This window comes from Chionomys nivalis, chromosome 11, assembly GCF_950005125.1.
Source record: "Chionomys nivalis chromosome 11, mChiNiv1.1, whole genome shotgun sequence".
Taxonomy (NCBI): domain Eukaryota; kingdom Metazoa; phylum Chordata; class Mammalia; order Rodentia; family Cricetidae; genus Chionomys; species Chionomys nivalis.
The window spans coordinates 18,031,647-18,051,480 of NC_080096.1; the positions used below are offsets into that span (position 1 = coordinate 18,031,647).

A 19,834-nucleotide genomic window follows, 5' to 3' on the forward strand; every position below is an offset into this window, starting at 1 on the left:
TCTAATGGCATCTGTTTTATGTGGGGTGTCCCCAAACATTAGCTGTAATGAGTTGGAAGTGGCACAGTTAGGAGCTTGGGACATCAACACCAGATGTCAGGCCCTCCGCCTCCTCTGAGCACAGGACAAGGCTAGGCCAGGCCCACAGCCCTGGAACATTGCAGGAAGCCACCTCTGCAATGGACACCATGGAGTGCTCACCCCTGGAAGGCATGAACGGGTGCTGGGAAGGCAAGGCCCTGCCTTCCTGGCACTGTGGCAACTAGAGACCAAAGTGCTACATAATAGCAGCAAAGTCAGGTTGTGCTCACCTCATTCACTGAATCTGGGAGCTGTTATCTAAGGTTGCTGGCTGGTGAGCTCGGGGTTCACCCACCACCCTCCCAGCGCCCAGCACTGGGATTACAGGTAGGTCCTACGCTGACTTTTACATGAGTGCTGGGGATCTGAACTCAGGACCCCACGGCTATGCAGGCCACCAAGGGCGCACTGAGTCATCTCCTTGGGCCCCAGGCAAGTTCAATAAATAGCCCAGGAACAAAAGAAGACAACATCATGAACCAGCCGATCCTGTCTAGCACACCATGGCATGGCCTGGACTCCATTAGTGCAGGCAGCCCGAGGGTCGCTGGCACATGGGAGTTGGGGGTGGTCTCCAAAGGCTACATCTCTTTCCTGTAGACTGAGTGGTGTCTAGAAATCCAGGCTCAATGATCTCTGGGAAAAAAATAGTCACTTTGGGCCCTTGGAGCCGGATATCATTAAAGGAAGCCTGACAGGAAGTAGGACTCGAGGGGCTGGACCAATAGGGAACCTTTTCCTTCAATTGGATCCCTTCTTTTCTAAAGCCCTGCCCTGAGCATGCCCAGTGTTCTCCCGTGTCAGCCAGATCCAGTTGGTAACTACCGACACTACACCACCTGCCGAGCTTGCAGTCCCAGCAGCCTTTGTCTCCCTCTCTCCACGAAGCCCAGAAGTGCCTCCGAGACCCTCCGCACACGGGAGGAAACCTTGACCCTGAGCTGTGAAGGTCCTGGCTCATCACCTGTAGGTGATAAAGAGCAATCTAAAGAAGGGCCCTTCAGCTGGACCGGGAAGGGGAGGTGCGGGCTTCATCATTGGCCATTTATGCCCGAAGACGCTGCAGAGAACAAGATCATCACTGGAGACTACTGAGCTTCAGCCTCGTTTTTATGTATGGCTAAAACCTGTTCAGCTATATTATGTTCTGGTATTAGAGTGGATCATGGAAACCTGGTTCTGTGAGTGTGTGTGTTGCACACGCGTGTGCACACATAGGCCAGAGGTCGATGTCACAAGTCTTCCTCTATCACTCCACCATATTTTTTGAGACAGGGTCTTTCATTGAAGCGGGAGCCCGCCTGTTTCGCTAGGCTGACTGGCCAGCAAGTCCCAGGGATCTTCCCGTCTCTGCCTTCCTTTGTTACAGGTAGAAGTGTGCGGGCACATCTGGCTTTTTCACATGGGTGCCGGGGATCCGAACTCACAACCTTAAGCTTGTGCCATCTCCCCAGTCCCTGTGAGTCCTCTTGAGCCCCAACGAGTATTTTATCATGATTTCAACAGCAGTCTTCAAAAATGGCATCCACGTTTTGCAAAGGTAACGGAAACCTAGATGGAAGGGAGAAAGGAAGGGAAAGACGATCCCGTGTTTGTGCAGGGGTGAGGGAGACAGAGACAGGAGGACCATTGCAAGCTTAAGGCCAGCTTGGACAGCGCAGCAACTTCCAGGCTAGGCTGAGCTACAGAGTAGAAAGGATATCTAAAATAATTTAATTGTTTTTGCTTTTTTGTTTTTTCTTCCTTTTTTTTTTTTTTTTTTTTTTTTTTAATGAGAGGTGAGGTAAGGACGTAGGGCCCGTGGGCCGGCTGAAACGGCGCCGCGCCCTCCCTCGGGGCCTCCCTCTTCCCCTGGGCAGAGCCCGGCAGGCAGAGTGGGCCCAGCTGACGCCCTCCCTCCCGGCTCCGCCCCGCGCCGTCCTCGCCGCGCGTTCCCCGGTCCCCGCAGCCGCCGGGAGCCCGGGAGCCGGAGCCGCCGCCATGGGCCGGGCCCGCCCCGCGGCGCGCCGCTCGCACAGCCCAGACCCCGCCACGCAGCCCGCGCCTCCCCGAAGCCGTGCCCGCACCCTGGCGCTGCTCGGAGCCCTGGTGGCCGCTGTGGCCGCCGCCGCCGCTGCCCGGGCCTGTGCGCTACTAGCCGACGCCCAGGCGGCCGCGCGGCAGGTCGGTGGGGACCGGAGGGGGACGGTGCACGGGGCTGCCTGGGACAGTGGCTGCAGACTGAGGCTCAGAGTGAAGCTCTGCCCCGGACCCGGGAAGGGGGACTGGGAACGCTGGAGGGGACAGTGGCCGGGACAGGGTAAAGTAGGACCGGGCCTTTGGAAGGGAAGCGAGGGCACCCAGAGTAGACAATGGATGAAGGCGTGAATGTGAGGCAGGGGCCAGCCAGCAGCGACTGGAAAGGGGACAAGGAACTCTGGGGCTGCTGAGCTGGTATTTGGACAAATGGGCTGGCAAATACGGAGGGGACTCTGGAAGAGGATGGCCGGAGTTCACTGTAGCAGGAAGCAGCTGCCTGCTGGGGACTGGGATGGGGAGATTGGGGCCTGTCATCTCAGCCCTTTCTTCCCAAACAGGAATCGGCACTGAAGGTTCTGGGGACAGATGGCCTCTTTCTCTTTTCCTCGCTGGACACGGACCAGGATATGTGCATCAGCCCAGAGGAGTTCAAACCTATTGCAGAGAAACTGACAGGTACCAGAGATGCTGGGCACTCACGGGACGCATATCAGGTCGGGTCCCCCCCCCCCCACACACACACACACTACTTTGGGTGCACGGGCTGCTTTGGCACCCAAGCCCATTTCGGTCATGATTGTGAATGGTAAGCTGGCATTCCTCCACCACTTCCCCGCCACATCATTGGCTTGAAGCGCGCTGTGGAGGTTCAGCCTTTACCCCTGTCACAGGCCTGGGGAGTGTGGACACTGTCCTGCTAGCTGTACTTCAGAAGATGGAGACACCCGCTTGCCGGGCTAGAAGGCAGAGAACCAGGTTAGACCTGGCCGTCTGATTGTGGGGCCCTGCCCTGGCTCCCGGGGTTGAAGATTCAGAGGGGCTGTGAGCAATGGCCAACGTGCAGATAGTCACAGACAGGAACCACAGCTGTGTCCGCTGCGCTCTTGACTCCCAGGTGCCGTGTGATTCCCAGCGCCTGCTAGCCAGGGCTGCCCAGGTGCAACTGTTAATTTTCGTAAAATAAGAGCAGAATAACCTGGATCTCAAATATAAAGCGCTTGTCCCCTCCCACCCAGGCTGGGGGTCAATGCGCTTGTGAGTGTGGGTGTGTGGGGGCAGCCTCACCTTTTGTTTGAGGCAGACTCTCTCATTAGCTCCGGACTCCTCCACTTATGCTAGGCTGGTGGCCAGCAAGTGGCCAGGGGTCCTCTTGTTTCCACCTCCCCTCTCATAGCGGGATTGCAGGCGTGCATGACTCTGCCTGACTTTGCTTGTGAGACAAGTGCTCTAGTGAGCCATCTCCCCAGCTCACAACATCACTCACCCTCCTTCCTCCAGCTTTTGGAGACAGTGGATATTGAATACACAACTCTGTTTATATTTTACCACTGAACCAAGTTATGTATAGCCCAGGCAGGCCTCTGGCTTGCAGGCCTCCTGCCTCAATGTCCCCAGTTCCCTCTTCTATTCTCAAACCTACGATCTTAGGCACCCTCTTGGGCACCAGCTGGTTGTGGAAGCCTGTCAGTGGGCGAGAGTCAGGGGATGAAGAAACCAATTATTCTCAGGCTTGGGTACCATAGTGCCATCATGGGCCAGCTTTTGGGAATGGGTATGAAGGATGGTCACTGCTAGAGTAGGACAGTCAGGTGAAAATAAAAATATAAAAAAAAAAATTTGTTTGCATGTATGTCTGCATGTATGTGCACCATTAGAGTGAAGTACCCTCAAAGGCCAGAAGAGGGCATCAGATCCCCAGGAGCTGGAGTTAACAGTTGTGAGCCACCATGTGGGTACTGGAATTGAACCCAGGTCTTCTGGAAGAGCAGCCAATGTTCCTAAACAGAAAGTCATCTCTCCAGCCCCATCTTTTAATTTTGAAATACAATCTCACGAAATTGCCCAAGCTAGTCTTGAACTCTGGATTCTCCTGAATGCTGTTCTAAATTTCTGCTGGCCTGAAGTGATGGTACACACCCAAAACCCCTTCATTCAGGAGGCAGAGAGGGAACACACAAATTTAAGGCCAGCCTGATCTACATAGCAAGTTCCAGGTCAACCTAAGACCTTGTCTTAAATAAAAATAAAAAAAAGTGAATAAAAGGTTTTTCCTGCATTGACTTGCAGATCAAGAAATATCAACGATCATATAAAAATTGTATTATTAGTGTGTATATGCACAATCACACGTGTGTGCCACAATACACACCTGGAAGCCAGAGTACAAGTTTTGGATGTCAGTTCTCTTCCCTCCACCTGATTGAGGCAGAGCCTCTTTTTTCCTTTTTTTGGTTTTTGTTTGTTTGTTTTTAGAGACTGAGTTTCCCTGTATAGCCCTGGCTATCCTAGAACTCACTCTGTAGACCAGGCTAGCCTTGAACTCCCAGCGCTCCACCTGCCTCTGCCTCCAGAGTGCTGGGAATAAAGGTGTGCGCCACCACCGCCCCGCTGAGGCCGAGCCTCTCTAGTTTCTAGTTTCTGTTGTACAGCACATGTTGCAGGGATAGAGCTCAGGTCAGGCTTATGTGGCCATCTCGCCAGCCCAAAAGCCATCTTCTGACCAGGGTTGCTGTGGACTGGGCAGTTTCTTGAGTAACCCCTGGAGGGTTCACTTGGTAGGCAGAGGTGGGCCCTGAGCAGCTGCAGTGTGAAGAGGGAGTCTGGGTACTTCTGATGACCGTGGTTGCGAAGTACTTAGGCTGTGCCCCATTCAGCCTGGCTAGTCACCGGTGCCGCCACTAAGTGCCAGGCGTGGTCTCTGTGCCTACATCCATCCTCGGGAGCCTGGAGGATAGCGCTAGCAAGCTTCATTCTGTCATAGACAACCATTCTGTCATTGCTTTGGAAGCTGCTTCCTCCCCTAAACCCTGCATTGTGGCTCCATCCACATGGGGAATATGAGGAGCTTTGCATCTCCTTATGGGAGAGCTGCTCCTCATACAGAGAGGCCAAACCAGCCAGAAGAGCAGGGAGAGACAGGTCAAGTCTCCACCCACGGGTTCTCATCCAATGACTCATACGTCATAGCCTATAGCCTGATATGGCTTGCTTTTCTTTTGCTAAGATTCCCTTGAATGAGTCCCTCACAGTCCCCTAAGATCCAAAAGAGGGTCATAACTAATCATGAATTCAGAGTAACACGGGCCTGGCTTTGAGTCCTGACTCCCTCCGAAGTGAAGTCATCTCCACGTGCCTGTGAAATGGAATTGCTAATGATATCATCTGCTCCCGGGCTATGCTGGAAGTAGGATCCCTGCATGGTGTTTGTCACTTCGGTGACTGTTAGTTCTTAGCCCTGTCCCAAGCCTAGCTCCCTCATCACAGGCATCCTGGGAGAAGTGAGGCCTGGAGCCCTGGGCAAGATCTCTCCAGTCACCTCTGTCCCATAGGGTCAGTTCCTGTGGCCAGCTATGAGGAGGAGGAGCTGCACCATGATCCCAGCGAGGAGACTCTCACCATAGAAGCCCGATTCCAGCCTCTGCTCACAGAGACCATGACGAAGAGCAAAGATGGCTTCCTAGGGGTAAGTCGGGGCAAGGGAGGGACCACGAATGTCAAAACTGCCCGTGTGCCTTGCTCCTGAGGACAGGCCTGTGTCCTCTTCCTCACCCTTGCCAGTGTCCCTCAGGGTGCCCACAGCATCCAAGAAACTGAGCTTGCTTCCCAGTTTGGTCTGGTGGGAGAGCCAGAGGAAGCTGCAGGAGCCCCTCTTTACACAGGGAAGTCTGGAAGAGCTTCCTGGCAAGGGTGACATCTAACAGAGGCTGTCCCCAGGGACAAATGGGTGGGCTGGAGCAAAGAGTTAGAGTCACGGAGCCCTGATGATGGGCACTTTCTGTCTGTTCCAACTCCTGGCCTGTGGCAGGTTCTCTGTCAATGGTGACCTGGATGCACAGTGCAGTATCTGGCGGGGACTGTGGCAAGGACGAGCCCCTGGGGGAGAGAAGGGAAGAGATAGGCACCAGCTCCTTCCCAGCTCCAGGCCTTGAGGACACAGTGAGCCTATTGCAGGGCCATGCCCGTCCCCACCCCTGCTGGCTGACACCTGTCTCCTACCAGATCCTCTGGGTTTCCTTAATCACGAGGCAGGAGGGGTTGCTTCCCACCTCCCCGTCGGCTGCTCCCTCTGCCAGGAGCAAAGCAAGCAACCATCCCTCTGTGCCCAGCCCATACCTGCTCAGCAAAGCCCCACTTCTGCATGAGCAAGAGCCTGTGGCAAAAGGTGGCAGGCAGGCCAGAGGGCAGGTGCGGCTGGCCCAGGGCCAGCGAGAGGCATGCTGGCTAGTGGGGCAGCAAGAGAAGAAGCTAGATTGCTGAGGGTCTCTGTTTGACCTTTAGCCTTTGTTCTGCAGAAGCAAAAACGCTTCAGTGGGTTGGTTGTGAAATCAGGCTGGGGTGGGGGAGTTGGTAGAGGCAGGGGGATGGATGGGGGTGCAGCCTGGAGGGTACAGAAGAGGAAAGGGTACGGTGTGGCTGCTGATGGGAAGTGAGGAGCAGAGCAGGTGACGGAAACTCCTGGCTGGGGACCAGTGCTCGCTGTGCTCTTTGCCCAAATGGGGGCTGTAAGAAGAGGGAGAATATCACCTCGCCGGACACAGCACGCTGAGGTGGCCGAGGCACGTCAGGGGGAGTTCTGTAGGTGGAAACATGGATTCAGCTTTGCATGGGAGACCAGGAGTGGAGGAGGGGTTGGCAGTGATGGCGCTGCTCAGCCGATAGCTCCCAGGGAATACTGGGAATGGTGGAGGGATAAGAACCAGGCGGGGGGGACCTCAATACTCAGGGACATAGGGCAGTGCCCAGCTCTGCCACAGCGCAGGACCCTTCCTCTGTCAGTGCCCTGCAGGGTTGGGCAGGCAACTCAACCTGGCCCTCCTTTGAGAACCGGCCTGTTAGATTCCAAGCCTGGCTCTTAACACTGGAGGTAGAGAGGGAGGGAGGGGCCTGCTGCCCAGCAAGGATTGGCAATTTCCCAGTGGTCCAGATCTCCTCTTTGGGGAGGTATGGTGGTCCTCCTGCCCTGGTAATGGTGCCACAAGGGCCCAACACTTGCCTATACCCATAAGACCGTAGACAAGGGGCCACATACCTCCAGGGTCCTGCCTCTGAACTCTGGGCCATGTGTAGATAGCCCACTGACTGCTGGCTAACTGCTTCTGCCCACACACACTCTTCAAGGGAAGGAAACCGGTGAGGAAAGACCTTGCTCAGGGTCCGAACATGATGGGCAGGTGACTTGAGGCAGGGCATTTTGGGGGGGACCCTCCTGCTTTCCCAGGGTTCTGCTCTTAACTCTGGAGTTTTCTGGCTTTTTCACTTCCCTCCATCATCAGACTCAACAGCAAACCCAAACTCTTGTCAGATGTGGTTTGGAGCAAAGCAAGACTGCCTGGGACAGGGCCTAGCACCCGGGACTGGTTGAAGGTTTATGCAGGGGATTGGGGTCGGACCTTTGTGAAGCCAGAGCTCAGCCACATTGGTCAAGGCCAGGTGGCCCCTCCAGCTACTCAGTGGCCCAGCCTGAGTAAGCTGTCCTGGTGTGGCTGGACCTGGAAAACCACTGGGTATGTGTGAGACGAGCCACTCTCTGTCAAGACAGTGCTAAGATTGTGGCCGTGGCTGAGGTGTGACCTTCCCCATGCTCCTTCTGCTGCCCCAGCTGTAGTCTGACTGGGCTTGAGGGACATAGGGCATCCCAGAACGCTGCTCTCCCTGTCCCAGGTCTCCCGCCTCGCTCTGTCTGGCCTCCGCAACTGGACGACTGCAGCCTCACCGACCGCAGTGTTTGCTGCCCGCCACTTCCGGCCCTTCCTTCCGCCTCCGGGTCAGGAGCTGGGCCAGCCCTGGTGGATTATCCCTGGCGAGCTGAGTGTCTTCACAGGCTATTTGTCCAACAACCGCTTCTATCCACCGCCGCCCAAGGACAAGGAGGTAAGAGTAGTACCAGGAGAGGCAGGCCCCACCGGCCCAGCTCAAGGGTGGCCCTTCCTCTCTGAACCTGGACCCAAGTACCAGGTATCCCACTCCTTCAGTGTCCTGCCCTCTGGGCATGAGCTTACAGACCCAGGCCCGAGGGTTCGACAAGCCAGCCAGGGTCTCACTGCCGCCCCCAGGTCATCATCCACCGGCTGTTGAGCATGTTTCACCCACGCCCCTTCGTGAAGACCCGCTTTGCCCCTCAGGGCACCGTGGCCTGCCTAACTGCCATCAGCGACTCCTACTACACGGTGATGTTCCGGTGAGTGTCACAAAGCTTGGGGGAGGGTAGGGGAAGACCTATCCATTGACCTCCCCCAAACTTTACTGCCTCCCTCCTTTGTGGATTCAGGGTCTCTGAACCTGTTTCCTCCTCGGTGGGTCAGGGGAGTAATGACTTTCTCAGAGGGCACACAAGTTTGGTGAGAGGTGTCTGGAACTTGCCTAGTCCTGAACTAGACCTGGGTGGTAACCGGGATGGTATCATCCACACAGAGGGACACATACACATGCATGCATGCGCACACCTTGGATAAGGAGGAGGGGGAGGTGGGGCAAGGCTTCCAGGGAAGGCAGCACAGAGAATGCGTCTTCAAGAACAGCTCCATTTGAAGTGTCTCCTGCTGTCTCCCTATCCCGACCCCACAGGAGTCTGGGCAAGGCTCCCCTAGGTTCCGGGGGAGATTGGGGAGGGGTCCAGGCTTAGTAAACCCATTTCCACAGGATCCATGCCGAGTTCCAGCTCAGTGAGCCTCCTGATTTCCCCTTCTGGTTCTCGCCGGGCCAGTTCACCGGCCATATCATCCTGTCCAAAGATGCGACACACATCCGTGACTTCCGGCTGTTCGTGCCCAATCACAGGTAGGAACTGCCCCCAGCACAGCCTCAGCGCCCAGCTACTACATTCTACCACTGCTCCTGTTACCCTGTCCCCTTAGCCCAGACATCAGGGGGCCCAGGGACCCTTGAGTCTCAGTCCTTTCCCCTGCCCCCCAGTACCACCGCTTAGGGGACCTGGTTGCTGACTAAGAGGAGGCAGCATGAGGTAGCGAAGTGGTCTTCCTGTCTACTCAGACATCTCCAGGCATTCCCTCCACCTCTGTGGGAAGAGAGCCCAACAAGACACCTCGAGCCTTCACTGCTGCCCCATAGCCACCAACAGGCCCTCCCCAGAGCTGGTACTCTCCTAAGACAGCCCTAAGCTAGCCTACGTATGCCACTGAGGGGAATGCCAGCAGCTGCACAGGGCCCATGGGAGTCTAGGAAGGCTTCCCAGAGAGGTGACATCTAGTTTAGCCCTATGCCAGCTATTTGCCTGTTCGGATCAGCTCCATAATCAGGGGACTGAGAGGGTGTGTGGAGGGTGGGGGTGGCTTCCAGAGAGTCTTCCCTGATAGCGGGTGGACTATTAACAGGCTCATGAGGACCTGTGCCAGGTTGGGACCTGAGCTGGGAGCTCTGAGGCCCTGATTCAAAACTTGGTTTTGGTAGCAATGGGCTATGTGGCTGTGAGCAAGGCCCTGGCCCTCTCTGGGCCCATTTCCTCACCTTCCAGGTATAAGACTGACTCCTGCCCTGTTTCAACCATGGGGCAGGGGTAACCATGGTTGGGAGAGCCTGAACCCACTGAGAGAGAAAGAGACAGGACAGAGACATGGTTGTACACCTGCCCTTATGAGTTTTGCCAAGTGGGGCGGAGGCTGGCCTCAGTGTGCCTGTTTTGAGGTTCTGGACTGATTAAGACAGGAGGTAGATGACCAGGCAGATCCTATTGCTTCTGGGCCTATGTCTAAGAACCTGGCCACAGGGACAGCCCTGATGGTATCCAGTCACTGCCACAGAGACTATTGCTTGGCAGTCCTGGGGCTCCCCCGTGTGGCTGATCTTCAGATTGCACTGACCAAACCAAACTTCTGTCTTCTGCAGGCAAGAGCCAGCCTGGGAGGTTCTTCCAGGGGCCTCTGCACCAACAGGGTTCTCCTGCGGCCTCATCCTGGGTCCTGCAGCGAGACACTGGCCACCTCTCTGCCGCAGATGGGTCGTGTGATGAGAGTCCTTTGAACTGTCGAGGCCTGGCTCAGGCTCTGCTGTCAAAATCCCAGTGACAGCTCTGGAGTCTCAGTGTCTCCAAATGTTAATAGGACAGCTGCTTGCATTACATTAGATGGCACCAGCCGCACGGTGGTGGCACACACTTTTAATCCCAGCACTCAGGAAGCAGAGGCGGGTGATCTCTGTGAGTTTGAGGTCAGCCTGGTCTACAGAGCGAGTTCCAGGACAGGCTCCAAAGTTACACAGAGAAACCCTGTCTCAATAAAATTAGATGGCACCTGATGTGTGACTAACGGGCTTTGGTGGTGATGTTGTTTTACCCTGGCCATCCTCAGGTCCCTGAATGTTGACATGGAATGGCTGTATGGGGCCAGTGAGACCAGCAACATGGAGGTGGACATCGGCTACATACCCCAGGTGAACACTCAGGTGCCCCTACCCAGATGTGTCCAGCTGCAAGGCTTTGCCCTGAGCCCCGTCTCCCCGCCTCTGCAGAGTAGACCATCCCTGAAGGTTTCTCAGGGCCCCTCTCTGAGACACCCCTCACCACTGACTTCTGGCCCAGATGGAGCTGGAGGCCACGGGCCCCTCGGTGCCCTCTGTGATCCTGGATGAGGATGGCAAGATGGTTGACAGCCACCTGCCCTCGGGAGAACCCCTCCAGTTCGTGTTCGAGGAAATCAAGTGGCACCAGGAGCTGAGCTGGGAGGAAGCTGCCCGGCGCCTAGAGGTGGCCATGTACCCTTTCAAGAAGGTGAGACTGGGCGTAAAGGCCAGGGTAAGGCTCTGTGCAGCCAAGGCTGGGAGCTGTAGTCTGGTTATGGGCACTGTGCTGGAACTGGGGGCTCAGAGCCAGCTTGGGCGTGGGATTCCTGGGATTCCTCTCTGTTTCTCTAAACTCAGCCATGCCCCTGCACACACACATGCACACACATGCGCGCACACACACACACTCTCCATGTACCCCCCCCACGTGAATAAATACATACTTCACAAGCACAACCCCAAACAGGACCCTAGCCACTCAGTTTCTCTCTTGGTTTGACCGCAGGTCAACTACCTGCCATTCACGGAGGCCTTTGACAGGGCCAAGGCTGAGAACAAACTTGTGCATTCCATCTTGCTGTGGGGAGCCCTGGACGACCAGTCCTGCTGAGGTGAGGTAACACCCTGGTCAGCTCTAAGAGAAAGTGGGGGGGGGGACCTTCATACCCTGTGTATGGGGCACAAGAGGCTCTGGGACAAACAGAACTTGAAGCCATAAGGACCTGGGCCACCTAGGAATTGACTCCCAGGGGAGGTTTGCTGTGCTTGGGCTGAGCCTAGAACATGACGCCAAGTATAGAAGAAAAGGCCAGACGGACGTGTTCATATTCAGCCATTTTAGTTTGGTGGCCTTGACCAAGCAACTTCCCCTCTGAGCCCGTTTTCGTCATTGGGGTGTTGATGTATCTTATACTCTGTAAAGTCTCCAAGTGAGAGAAAAAACAGTGCCAGAAGCTGGGCCTGGGTTTCTTTTCTTTCTTTTTTTAAGATTTTATTTATTTATTGTGTATACAGTGTTCTGTCTGCATATATCCCTGCAGGCCAGAAGAGGGCACCAGATCTCATTACAGATGGTTGTGAGCCTCTTTGTGGTTGCTGGGAATTGAACTCAGGACCTCTGGATGAGTAGCCAGTGCTCTTAACCACTGAGCCATCTCTCCAGCCCAGGGCTTGGGTTTCTTATCCAGAATATTCACCAAAGACCTTCTGGAAAGTTCTCTGGGTGTCCAACAGTGGATTCAAAGTGGATTAACAGAAGCGAAGCTGGCGGGGAGGGGGGAGTGGTGGTCAGAAGGTTTCCTGGAGAAAGTGACTTTTAAACTCAGAGATGAGGTTTGTCACCTGACAGGAGGGAAGAGGGTTTGGGGTAGAAAGTGTCTATGTAAAGGCTCTAGAGACAGAACTAAGTGGATTGAGAGGCTGTAGCTGCTAAGAAGGTCCCCGCCACCCCAGCCTCAACCCGGGATGCCAGTCTGTTCGTGTTAATCCCACTGTCCCTTCATTCAGCATCTACTCCTTGGGGGTCTGCTGTTGGCTTTTTATTATTTCTTGAAACAGTAGCCCAAACTAGCCTATAACTCACTCCTCATGTAGCACAGGCTGGCCTCAATTCATAGCAATCCTCCTGCCTCAGCCTCCTGTGTGGTAGGCTGCAGGTGTGTGCCGCCACTCCTGGATAGTATCCACTCTTCTAACCTGTTATTTCGTCTGGGTGCAGAGACATTCTGCAGCCCGCAGGACTTACCCAGACTGAGATCATTGCTGTAAAAATTAGAGCTGCTCACCCTTGGCCTTGCCCCGAACAGGTTCGGGGCGGACTCTCCGGGAGACTGTCCTGGAAAGCCCGCCCATCCTTACGCTCCTCAACGAGAGCTTCATCAGTACCTGGTCCCTGGTAAAGGAACTGGAAGACCTGCAGGTGAGCAAGGGGTCAGGGGGAGCAGCCTGTGGCGTCCCCAAGACAGCATGAGGCCCAGGTACCAGGAAATAACATTGTTCCTCACAGGTCCAGCAGGAGAACGCACTCCACAGGCAGCTGGCAGGCTTGCACCTGGAGAAGTACAGCTTCCCTGTGGAGATGATGATCTGCCTGCCCAACGGAACTGTGGTGGGTCCCAGGGGACAGGGAGCAGGGGACAGCGAGCATGGGGGGTGGTCTCTTCCTGAGCTCGTCTCAGCTGGTCTGAGGCTGTCATCTCCATCAGTGGCATAAGGATCCTGAGCAGGAGATCCTGGGGTGGGCACGTACACAGGCATTTAATATAGTAATAGAGTCAAGATGTCCTCAAGGGAACCTCGCTGGACAAAACATGGCCCAAGGGAAGGCTCCCTGGGAGCCAGGGAGGGAGGGCAGAGAGGAATAGAAGAAGACCTGGCCTGAGCCGACATTCCAGGTCCCCCTCTCCCGAGGGGCTGCTTAGAGGGCCTGGCGTCAAGTCACGGCAGCGTTGAAAAACTTGTCCATTTTCAGAGTAGTAGAGCAAGGCTCCAGCTCTGACCAGCTGCCGTGTTACGTCTCAGTGCGGCCAGAGTGGGAAGACAGGGCTATGGGAGGGTGGTGAGCTGGCCAGCCTCTAGGGAGGGCAGTCAGGAGCAGGAGCTGTCTGGATGAAGGGGAAGGACAGTGTGCTTGAGGCTTCTGCTGGTCCAGGCTCAGGTGAGAAGCCCCTGGCCGTGTTGGGGAGCCAGGGAGGAAAGGCCCAGAGGGACAGTTGGGAGGCTCGTGTATTACTGGCTCCTACCCCATGGAGCCTACCCTGAGGTCCTGAAGACAAGGAGACAGGATTTTGGGAGACTCGACTGGCATGCATCTCACACCTCCATTGCTTCGTTTCCTCGTGGCTCACCCATCTGCTCATTCACTGCACACCCACCCCACCAAGCTCCTCAAAAAGGCATAGACACGGTGGTTGAGGCAGAGAGAATCTAGGGAGGCACACTGAGCACGGGGCACCCTGAGCATGGGGCACCCTGAGCACTTGGATAGGTGTTCGGGGTCATGAGGACAGAAGAGAGGCCATTTCTGAGGCATAGTAGAGGAAAGGTGGTATTGGAAGGTGGGTTTTCTGCTTAGTGGGTATGGTAGGGGGGCACTCCCTCAGTAAAGGGCTACATGGGAGCTGAAGAAAAGGGGAGCAGCCTGGCCTGGGCAGCTCTAGCCAGTGTGATCACCCTCAGTGTGCTAGCCTGTCTGATCTCACCCCAGCATGAAGCTGGCAGAGGCTGTGATGGCCTGGGCAGATGTGGCCTCGGCCTCTCCAGTCCTCCTCACCCAGCCCTTCCCCCAGGTCCACCACATCAATGCCAACTACTTCCTGGACATCACCTCCATGAAGCCGGAAGACATGGAAAACAACGTCTTCAGCTTCTCGACCTTTGAGGACCCATCCACAGCCACCTACATGCAGTTCCTGAGGGAGGGACTCCGGCGTGGCCTGCCCCTGCTCCAGCCCTAGGGAGCCTAGAGTCCTAGAGAAACTGGACCTGGTGAGAACCTGGTGGACAGATTCCACACACCCTGGAGCCACAATGCCCTCCATCCATTTCACACTGGCAATGGCCTCCGCGTCACTCCCAGGTTGCCTAGCGAGGTCAAAGGCCAACCAAGGCTGCTCCTTTCACTTAGCCTGAATGAAGGTGGTTAGGCAAAGGGCCTGGCTGAGTGTGTAAATGAGCCAAAGGCCTGCTACCACTACCAGTTCTTCCATTCTCATCGGGCTCCCAAAGCTTCAAGTCCCCCAAAACAGAGTCTGGGGTGATCTCCGTGACTCTTCCATACAGCGATGTAGGTCAGGGCCTTGGTGCTGGGAAGACAGACTGCCCCTTCTTTCTTGGCTCCCCTCTCAAGTCGAAGGAATTCAAGAGCTTGGCCCTGGGTGCCAGGCTGCCAGTCCCATGCCTGTTTGGCGCCTTCTCTCTTGGCATCCCCCAGGCAGCTTTCTGTGCCCAGTGCCCCCAGCTTGGAGTCGCCGTCAGCCGGAGACGGCTGTGGAAGCCTATGTGCAGGGCCCTTCTACAGAAGCGGAGACCATATTGTCACACTGCCCCCCTTCAGAGCGCTTCATGGACCCGATGGCCCGAGCCCAGTCCTGTTTGGGGAGTTGACGTTCACTGTGAAGTAGGTTGTATGTCAGTGATGGGTTCTGGGGCGTGGGGTCCTACTGCCTGCACCTAGCAGGGGTTCATGACAGGACCATTGGAGTCAGTGTTCCCATGACACCTCCCACCTGTAGACCCTTACTCTGTAGAAGTGTAGCCCAGCCAAAGACCACAGCCTTCACCACAGCCAGCACTGTCTAGGTCCTCAGGGTCCTACGGACAGACTCGTTTGCCACTGGGTGATCACCAGTTCCCCTCGGCTACTCTTAGACTCGGTCCACACCCTGAACCACTGACCATGGCCAGTCTTTTTTATACACACAGAAAAGTGTTTTTATATGAATGTTCTCGTTTTATATATGAATTTTCTCACAGTTTATATTTTTTAAAAAATCTGAATGCTGAGGAGAAAGAAAGGGGGCAGTGGCTTCCCCCAGCAGCAGCCGCATGATGGCTGGGTCTGAAATCCCAGATGGGTCCAGCCTGATGTCCTCGCAGTTGCACGTGGGGGTGGGAATACGCCCGTCTTCCTTCTCTTCTACCTTTTTTATAAGTAGTCCTTCCGAGGGTCAGCCTTTCCCCAGCTCTGTCCTGCGCTGCACACTTGATCTTAATGTCATTAAGGCCTTCTTGACTTCACCCGGTTCCATGTGTTCCCAGTTCTTTCCCCTGCTCCACCAGGGGCTCAGCCTTCAGCTTGGCAGAGGAGGAAGGCTGGTAGCCGTTCCCTGAGCCCAGCCCCCCTGTCTGCTGCTGGAGTCACCCACGGCGCCCACCTCAGAGTCTCTGGGATGCCCTGCAGCAACCACCCCCGCTTTCTCATTTAGTTCTCACAACAGAACAGTGAATTAGAAAATTACCCCCATTTTCAGACCAACGTGTTCGCATCTTGGGGAAGCCAAGTGGCTTCTCAGGGTCACTCAGAGCTCTGGAGTTGTGATTTAAATCCACGTGACTCCAGCGGCTGTGTGTTGGTTTGGGGGTGCTTTGTTTGATACCCCTACTCACTTCCCCCCATGGTGGGAAGGAACTCCTCTAAAATCATGACTCCTGCAGGTGGAGGTGGCGCATGCCTTTAATCCCAGCACTCAGGAGGCAGAGGTAGGCAGTTCTCTGTGAGTTTGAGGCCAGCCTGGTCTACAGAGTGAGTTCCAGGACAGGCTCCAAAGCTACACAGAGAAACCCTGTCTCAAAGAAAAAAATCATGATTCGTAATAGGACTGAACAGAGCAGGTGCCAATAGCTCTGCCAGGTTCTCGGGGGGGGGGGGGTTCTTCCATGAACCCTACAGAGAAGGAGGGCACCTGAGTGCTTCACAGTGCCTCTGCCATCTTGTGGGCATGGTGCACGTGTGCCACCCAGCCTCAGAAGGGGCCAGAGTGGATTCCACACTGACTGCTAGGGCTTTCTGGGTCTTCAGCTGATACCACTGCACATCCCCAGCTGCCTGCGTGTCACCTCTCTTGCGTGTCTCTCTCTTGCCCCATCCCTAGCATGTCCTGTAATAAAATTGGAGAGTTGAAGGGATCTTGGTGCTTTTCCTTTGAGCAGGATGTTTGGTTTCAACCTTGTGCCGTCTGACTGCTGCCTCTGTCGGGAGACAGGCAAGGATGGGCACATTTGAGCTGGTCTGTCTTTGGAGTTCTGTCTGTCAGGAGGTCTTGAGTGACTTGCCTAAGGTAAGTCTGTAATAGATAGAATGATAAAATATACCAAAGAATCTGGAACTTTGTGTAGAGAGTGGGCCTGAGGTTAAACCCATTGTCTAGAAGCATTAGGTAATTATGGGAGGAAGTGTGCCAGTAGGGGTGGTGGGATAGCTCAGTGGGTAAAGGTGCTTGCTACCAAGACAACCTGAGTTCAGTCCCTGAATCCCACGTGGTAGAATCAATTCCCAGTTGTCTTTTGACATCCACATAGGCACCATAGTGCACATACATGGTGGGAAGGGTGTTAGGAGGGGAAGACCTGTAAGAAGGGTTGAGTCAGAAGAGGGCAAGAAAAAGACGCAGAACCAGAGAGTGTCAACACCTAGCCATCCACAGAGGAGGGCTCTAGGGCAAACCACACTGCAGAGCCAAAGCCGCCTTTTGTGCTTCTGTCACTGACTAACGCGGCGAAGCGAAGTCAGTTTCCAGATTAGGGTTGGAAAATAGCCACTGACATACCTTCTGGGGACCAGTGCAAAATGAAGTGCAAGAAAAACGCCAGAAGCATTTAGTTAGGTGCTACGCAATGGTGGCTCTGTCACTGAAAGGCTGTGTGACAGTGATATCTTACAATCACAGGAACTGAGAAATTCCTGTTATCTGGGACTTGAGTGGTGCCCCATCTGTGTTTCTTTTTTATTTTTTTATTGATATTTATTGAGCTCTACATTTTTCTCTGCTCCTCTCCCTGCTTCACCCCTCCCCCCTTCAATCTTCCCCCAAGGTCCCCATGCTCCCAATTTACTCAGGAGATCTTGTCTTTTTCTACTTTTTACTTCCCATGTAAATTATATCTATGTAAGTCTCTTTTTGTGTCCGTATTTTTGTCTAAATTATCTGGGATTGTGGTTTTGCAGTTCTTTGCTTTATGTTTAAAAACCACCTATGAGTGAGTACATGTGATAATTGTCTTTCTGTGTCTGGGTTACCTCATTCAAAATGTTTTCTAGTTCAAGCTATTGTTATTTTTTTCTGCTGTGCAGTACTCCATTGTGTAAACGTACCACATTTTTCTAATTCATTCTTTGATCGAGGGGCATTTAGGTTGTTTCCAGGTTCTGGCTATGACAAACAAAGCTGCTATGAACATGGTTGAGCACATGTCCTTGTGGCACAATTGAGCATCCTTTGGATATATACCCAAAAGTGGTATTAATGGGTCTTGAGAAAGGTTGTTTCCTAATTTTCTGAGAAATCACCACACTGACATCCAAAGGAGTTGTACCAGCTTGCACTCCCACCAGCAATGCAGGAGTGTTCCCTTTTCCCAACAACCTCTCCAGCATAAGTTGTCATCAGTGTTTTTGATTTTGGCCATTCTTTCAGGTGTAAGATAGAATCTCAGAGTTGTTTTGATTTGCATTTCTCTGATGACTAAGGATGTTGAACATTTCCTTAAGTATCTTTCAGCCATTTCAGATTCCTCTGTTGAGAGTTCTCTGTTTAGGTCTATACTCCATTTTTTTATTGGATTATGTGATCTTTTGGTGTCCAATTTTTTGAGTTCTTTGTATATTTTGGAGATCAGACCTCTGTCTGATGTGGGTTTAGTGAAGATCTTTTCCCATTCTGTAGGCTGTCGTTTTGTCTTGTTGACTGTGTCCTTTGCTTTACAGAAGCTTTTCAGTTTCAGGAGGTCCCATTTATTAATTGTTTCAGTGTCTGTGCTGCTGGGGTTCTATTTAGGAAGTGGTTCCCTGTGCCAATGTGTTCAAGTGTGGCTTCCCTCTTTCTCTTCTATAAAGGTTCAGTGTAGCTGGCTTTTTGTTGAGGTCTTTGATCCATTTGGACTTGAGTTTTGTGCATGGTGATAGATATGGGTCTATTTTCATTTTTCTACATGTTGATATCCAGTTATGCCAGCACCACTTGTTAAATATGCTTTCTTTTTTCCATTTGATATTGTTTGCTTCTTTATCAAAGATCAGGTGTTCGAAGATGTGTGGATTGATATCCGGGTCTTCTATTGGGTTCCGTTGGTCCTCCTGTCTGTTTTTATGCCAGTACCAGGCTGTGTTTAGTACTGTAGCTCTGTAGTAGAGTTTGAAGTCAGGGATTGTAATGCCTCCAGAAGTTCTTTTATTGCCCAGGATTGTTTTGGCTATCCTGGGATTTTTGCTTTTCCAAATGAAGTTGAGTACCGTTCTTTTGAGGTCTTTGAAGGATTTTGCTGGGATTTTGCTGGGCCCCATCTGTGTTTCGATGTTTACAGTTGTGCTGCAGCTGCCCTGGGATTCGGCACCGCAACTGAGCAGGTTTGCCGCCTGGAGCAATAGGGCTACACCAGTTCCCTTAGGTGTCGCACACTGCGTTACGTAGTGTGTGTGAGTATACTCAATAACGCAGTCACCTAAGGACACGTTACTCGGAGAGTACCCTTTCTTCAGCAACCCATAACTAATTTCAAGAGGACAACAATAGAGAAACCATGCACAGGCGCAGTCAGGCAGGTCTGGGCGTAGTGCCCATTGTGACTGCATCGGACTGTCTGCCCACGAAGCCAACAATTTGTCCCTGGCAGATGGGATGACAGGCTTTGGGACCAAAGGAATGCAACTGGTGAGTCAGGCAAAGCCTTGTACCAACGGCAGAAACTGCAATGTGTCCCGTTAACTGGATGCCATGGAGACCAGAGGAATGAGCTTGCGAGCTTGGAAGAGTCTCTGGTGTCATCAATCCACCCATCTAACCCACAAACTGAATCATGCTGCACGCGTGTGTATGTGTATGCATATGTGTGAGATGCCGAGCTTTTAAACAGAAGAAAGCTGCTCCGAAGTCCTGGAGGGCATGCGTCAAGGGAGAAAGCCATTTTTGCTGGGAGCCTGTGTCAGGCAACTACAGAACGGAACGAAAAGCCCAGACTAGACAGGAATGCCAGAAATGCCAAGACGAGGATTCGGAGACTTGCAGCAGGAGTAGGTGCGCCACCAACTTATTTTAAGTGTTGAGCTGCTACACAGGCAGACTACCGCTGTCCAGAAGTTGAGACTAAATGTGGGGGAGCAACAAGAAAGCAAACCCCGCGGATAAAGATCAGGCTCCGAGCCCTCGGAACAACCCGCACACGGGGGCGGGGCCTGCAGAGGGGCGGGGCTTCCCGGGTTGCTGTCCACTCAAGAGACTGCGTCCGCTCCGGCCCCTTGTTAATCCCGCCTCTCCAGAGCATGCGGCATGCTGCGCAGCTGCAAACG

The 19,834-nt window shown here is 53.8% G+C and overlaps 1 protein-coding gene across 2 annotated transcripts; it reads left to right on the forward strand.

Annotated features, from left to right (window-relative positions):
* The first annotated feature begins 1,953 nt into the window (after positions 1-1,953).
* Selenon (selenoprotein N) lies at positions 1,954-17,390 on the forward strand. Of its 2 annotated transcripts, XM_057784709.1 has the most exons (13): positions 1,954-2,244; positions 2,658-2,775; positions 5,649-5,782; positions 7,981-8,190; positions 8,373-8,497; positions 8,959-9,096; positions 10,623-10,704; positions 10,853-11,041; positions 11,339-11,444; positions 12,639-12,751; positions 12,839-12,940; positions 14,121-14,319; positions 14,765-17,390. In XM_057784709.1, the coding sequence occupies exons 1-12, from the start codon at positions 2,062-2,064 to the stop codon at positions 14,286-14,288; spliced, it is 1,668 nt and encodes a 555-aa protein (XP_057640692.1). In that variant the 5' UTR covers positions 1,954-2,061; the 3' UTR covers positions 14,289-14,319; positions 14,765-17,390. The 2 variants fall into 2 exon arrangements, with proteins under 2 accessions (XP_057640692.1, XP_057640691.1); XM_057784708.1 differs by having other exon boundaries at positions 14,121-17,389.
* The last annotated feature ends 2,444 nt before the right edge of the window (positions 17,391-19,834 follow it).